Genomic DNA, 5,624 nt, shown 5'->3' with positions numbered 1-5,624 from the left:
CCCTGCACTGAAGCACCCTCATGCCCCAGCCAGCTGGGGCAGTGTCTACATGCAAGATGCTGTGGAGTAAAGAACTCCACAGCAGGATAGCGCAGGAGACCCTCGCCATTCACCGGGGATCCTTTCTGGAGATCCCCACAAATGGTGTAATCTGCAAATACTGATGGGACTCCCTGTCAGACCCCTCGAGAAGCTGGAAGCGTGGGGCTCTCCTACAGCACCTGGGGACTGACCACAGCTGTTTCCAGGGGAGAAGATGCTGCCACTGCCTCCCTCCCTGTTCATGGCATTCGTTCTCCACCCACCCGGCTCTCCCCTCCCCCTCGGCCCACCCGGCTCTGCTCTCTGCTCCACTCTCCCCAGCTCTGCCCTCCCCCGTCCAATGCAGCGCTCTGTACTTGCTTACGCAGAGGCAGGAGCTCGGTGCAGCACCAGAGGGAGCTGCAGCAGTGCTTGCCCCGACCCACCCAGTTGGCACAGCACATCACATCACGAATATTTTAACCTGTGAACAGCAGATTCACAAATAGCGAGGGTTTCCTGTACTTGTATTTACAAGTTCTATCCTGCTACAGAGTTAGTTTATTCCACTCTGATAGGGGCATATGTGTAGATGCACAATATTTACTGTGCAGCTAATTAGTCAACTGTGCAGTAAACAACTTGTGCAGATGAACCCATAGTGTGCTTTACTCCTCTCCTAATGAGGATAATATCTCTATTATCTCTATTTTCCTTTGGCTTTGAAGAAAGTCTTTGCAATACAGATGAACAAATTTTATGAAGAGGGGTCAAAAGGGTTAGGGGAACAGGAAATTCTCTAATCACAGGCACTGTTAGCAAGTTCTCTAATCTGACTTCTCATGAAAAATCAAAAAAGAGAGCCTGGGGAAGGTGACTTCCTTAATACCTAATACATCATGGTTCGCAAAATGTTAGGAGGTATCACAGTAGATACTTAGAAACTACAATTTGTATGTATGTGTTGGGTAAAATGTCTCAGTGGGAACAGTGTTCATCCATGTACCTTAATCATAACTGTTTTTGCTGTTCCCTGCTCCCCAATGAGCAGAACAGCTTTTCCTTGCTTCATAATAGTGTCCATTAGAAAATCTGTTCGAATATTATCAACATTTGGAACCAGAATGGAAGTGTATTCTGGCACTGAATCGCTAGGGTAAATATATTCCGGTACCTGAAACAGAAATAATCATACAGTTAATTAGAAAATGTATATGGATCAAAGCACTGTTTGTGATCACAAAATTACGTGAATATTATCTATTTGATAAGGCTGACCCTGCTTTCCCATCAGTACAAAACTAGTAGAGTATTGTCATGCCCCCATTTCCCCTTACAAAGACTTCTGGGGGCCTTATTTGATTAGGCAGTTCTCAACAAACACTAGAGTAAAACTAACTTTTTTTGTTTTATCTCCCAAAAACTATTGCATTGTTGGTTCCTGATCTCTACTGAAAATATCTTCAAAGGAAAAAAAAAATCTTCAAAAAAGAGACTTATGGTAATTTATTAAGCATAATTTCCCAAACTGCGTTATAGGCTTTAATTAGTAAAATGTGTTTTTCTTGTCAAATACACATATTAGCTGTAATTATAGGAAATAAGTATTACTTTATTTCATACAAACCCTCTTTGACCAGTGTTCCCACTGACCACAATCACCAATACCAAATTCAAACATGGTTTCTTCTCCATTCACAGCTGGAAGCTCTAGCACTGCAGAATGATTTCTTAAGAACAGCTCCATTTTCACTCTGTCATCCAGTTCCAATAGAGCTCCAATTGACCACATTATAGCAAAAACAAACAAGCGAGCTATATGCTCCTGACTGGGCTGCTTCTCATCTTGGTCTGCCAATAAACCCTGTAAAGCAGACACAAAGTGTGACTACTACTCTCTTTGAACATTATCTACACACAAATAAAAAAAATGACTGACAGCAAACGTAATGTCATCTCTACCTGTAGGAGGTCAATCGTTTGCTTGATGTACATGCATTCTAAAATTGGCATTTTTGGTGTCACAGCAGTGAAAACAAAATCAATCAAATCCTGGGAAATGAAAATATTACATTAATCAGAGTTTATTGAAATCTTTTTAAAAATCCTGTAAAATCAATATCATGATTTATTTTATCAGAAATGTTTAATGGCTCTATTCTGTGCCTTAAACATGTTTATCTTTGTTTCTCTGGTAGCATGAATATTCAAATTTAGAACATGAAAATTCATTATTAGTAAACATCTCCAATAATATTCAGTGAGATTGATATCATAACATCTACATAAATTTATCTTCAAAAAGAGTAATTCAGAGAGTGCTCTTGACCTACACTGGAGATCAGCCCTTTGTGTTTTACACTCCGGAAATTTTTCTTTATTGTTGCCATTTGTTCATGGGAAGACAGAAACTAAGAACTGCCTTTATGATTCATACATAGTGTAAGTCTTTATCAGTATCTATTTTTATCTAATTTAATGAATTTGCATTTAGAAGGCCTCCATCTCTGTTTCATTCAGCTTTCTTGATTTCCTTCAAAGCCCTGATTGAAGTCTAAGAAGGCTGAAGTCTTATCAACTCTATCAGTTACAGGAGACTGTATATATGGGAGATCTGAATGTAAAATTTGGTACTAAGATTGCAAATGTGTGGGAGAAGATTTAGGATGCTCTGCTGGATCACCTGATTAAAAAAACATCCAGTGGAAAGTTAATCTTGAGTTTACCCAAAAAGAGAATTTTGTGAGTTCAATCTTTTGAATAAGTATTCTGCTTTTGCATTTCATGTCTTATGTTGCTGTTCTTTTTTAGTTAACAAGTGCTCCAATTCGACCCTATTTGTCATGTTCAATAGTAGGTGAAGCCATTTCTGCATAGCAGGATGCTGTGAGATCTTTTAACATTAAAAGTGCTTTATAAACTAAAAATATTCCTATTATTTATGTTCTTTTGAGATAACATTAGCTTAATGGGAAATGCAATTTTCCATTTGGTGGCACTATTATATTATGACAATGCAAACTGACAGGAATTGTGAGTCAAACAAAGTAGTATGGGAGCATTCATATATAGAACTGGACTGTGATTGTGAACTGGCCTTGAGATTTCATTCATATCATTTTTTATTTTTTGCTGATTTTCAATACCATGTAACCAAGACAAAGGGGATGGACTGAACCCCTCCTACACACACTATTAACTGACAAAGACTTTTAAAGCCTTTGACTTTTCCCCATACCAACAATTGTATGCTGCATGCTAAAACCACTGTCTAAGAATGACTTGATACCTTACAACTCTGATGAAGTTACTATGCGCAGGCTCTTACCATTCTTCCTATCAGAGCATGGCGTTGGAACTTCCTAACCCTGCATGCCCTGGGCTAATGTAGGCTGCATGACTAACTGCATGTCTTAGAATGGATTAACATACACCAACTATATACTCATGTACCTACCATGTGTGGGATCCTGTATTATCTTACAACTCTACAAATAAATAGCCATGATTTTTAACATTTTCTAATGCTTCCAATGACGTTTTAAATTTGTTTTGTTAACACAGAAATTCATGTTCCTTGTAAACAGATTACTATTACTGCAACTGATATCACAGGTCATGTCTACATATGCGATTAATGCGCTGGAATAAACCCCGGAGCTTACTGTCCCAGAGTATTTTGCTCTCAGGTGAGTAGTTTGAATATATATGTGCCTGGGAGTAAAACCTCTGGAGCATGTTGACCCGGAGTTTATTCATTGCACCACATAGAGCCTGGTCCGAGCAGCCCGGGGGACCCAGTGGTCAGCCTGCCAGACCAGGGCTGCTCAGACTGGGCTCCACATTCTGGAGAGAGGCTGGCTGGGGCAAAAAGGTGCTTCAGCATGGGGACTGCCTGCAGGCTAGCCCTGTGCTGAATCACCCTTGTGCCCCAGCCAGTCATATTATTGTGAGTTGCAGCACATGAAATAATGCTGCCACAGGGTAGTACTTGGGTTTAGCAGGACTACCCTATGGCAGTGTTTATTAGTCTACTGCAGGGGTGGGCGATTATTTCAGGTGGAGAGCCACTTACCGACTTTTGGCATGTTGTCAAGGGCTGCATGGGTAGCCCCGCCCTTTGACAGGTACCCCACCCCCCTGGTCACCAACTTGGGACTGGAAGTCCCGCCCCTGATACCCATAATAATATATTTGAAAAATATTTAAAAAATATTTTTGTCCTGATTTCTGTGTTTGTGGTGTATACACAGACGTGACTGCATATGGGGCTTTGTGGGGATGTGTGGATGTGTGTGTGGGTATGGATGTGGGTATGGGAGTCAAGTAATGCAGAGTGGCTGGCGGGCACGTAGGTAAGTGGGGAAAGCGACAGGAGAGGGGTAGTGGAAGCGAGCAGGAGCGTGGGGCCTGCACCAATGTCCTGGGGCCAGCGCTGGCAGGGCCCAGAACCGGGCGGTAGGAGCATGGTGTGTGGGCTGGCAGGGGTCTTTGGAGCCAAGCCAGGCTGCACCAGCAGGGAGAAGGGGAAGCTGACCCAGCTCCATAGAGCCCCTGCGCTCCTGCTGCCCTGCTCTGGGCCCTGCCAATGTGGGTCCTGGGACACCGGCACAGGCCCCGCGCTCCCGCCTGGCTGCCGCTGGCTCCCATGCGCCCGCTCACTCCCAGTACCCATGCCCCAGCATCACAGTACAGGCCGGAAGCAGTGTGCAGCCCCTACCCCGAATGCCCCACACACATCCACGGGGAATGAACTGGTGCTCAGTATGGAGGAAAAGCGCCCCCACCTTCCCATGGCCAATGTTTCCTGCTGCAGCTGCTTGCAGCACATGCAGGGCTGTCCTGACTCTCTGTCACATCACCAGAGAGCAGGCACAGGCAGCCCTGCATGGAGTCCAAGCAGCTGCAGCACAGGGCACTGGCCACAGGGAGGGGGAACAGCTTTTCCCCTGCACTGAGCACCAGTTCATTCCCTGCCACTGCTGTTAGCCTGGGCCCTGCACCAGCTCTGAGCTTGCCCGTCAGGGCTGAGCCACCGGCAGCAGCAGCTGGGCAAAAGCTGCTGCTCAGCATGAAGGAAAGCAGCTTGCCCACTCACTGCTGCTGGACAGTGTTTGCTGCAGCTGCCCACCTGCTGTACTAGGCTGTGGTGTGACTGCTTCACTGCCACCTCTGTGCTGTCCTATGGCTGCACCACATGGCCACTGATGCTGTACTGGGCAGCACAGAGGCGGGGGTCAAGCAGCCACACTGCAGTCTAGCATGGTGTGAGCTCCAGGTGGGCAGCTGCAACAAACACTGCATGGTGGGTGGCGAGTGGGGAGGGGCCCTTTTCTCTGCAGCAAGCAGCAGTTTCTGGGGAATGAACTGGTGCTCAGCACGGGGGAAAGCAACTGCTTCCCCTCCCTGTGGCTGGTGACCTGTGCTGCAGCTGCTCCGAGCCCGCATGGGGCTGCCTGTGCCTGCTCTGTTGCCACTGCTGCCCCACGGGGCAGTGGTGATGCAATGCAGAGGCAGAGGCAAGCAGCTGCAGCAGGAAACACTGGCCACATGGGGGGGCACTTTTCCCCTGCACTGAGCACCAGCTCATTCCCCTATCTCCC

General features: G+C 45.7%; 1 protein-coding gene across 1 annotated transcript in view; it reads right to left on the bottom strand.

Moving 5' to 3' along the window:
• The window catches only part of LOC109291939 (dynein heavy chain 5, axonemal-like), a 361,945-nt gene that overhangs the window by 159,632 nt on the left and 196,689 nt on the right, over positions 1–5,624 (bottom strand). The window contains exons 48-50 of the mRNA XM_019509183.1: positions 1,984–2,073; positions 1,649–1,885; positions 1,028–1,195 (exon numbers count right to left, since the gene is read on the bottom strand). Coding sequence (XP_019364728.1) covers positions 1,028–1,195; positions 1,649–1,885; positions 1,984–2,073 — 495 coding nt within the window. The remainder of the gene's footprint in view (positions 1–1,027; positions 1,196–1,648; positions 1,886–1,983; positions 2,074–5,624) is intronic.

This window comes from Gavialis gangeticus, unplaced genomic scaffold, assembly GCF_001723915.1.
Source record: "Gavialis gangeticus isolate Ggan-Ray unplaced genomic scaffold, GavGan_comp1, whole genome shotgun sequence".
Classification (NCBI taxonomy): Eukaryota; Metazoa; Chordata; order Crocodylia; family Gavialidae; genus Gavialis; species Gavialis gangeticus.
Note: the sequence above shows the minus strand (reverse complement) of the source record. Positions and strands in the feature narration are given on the sequence as shown.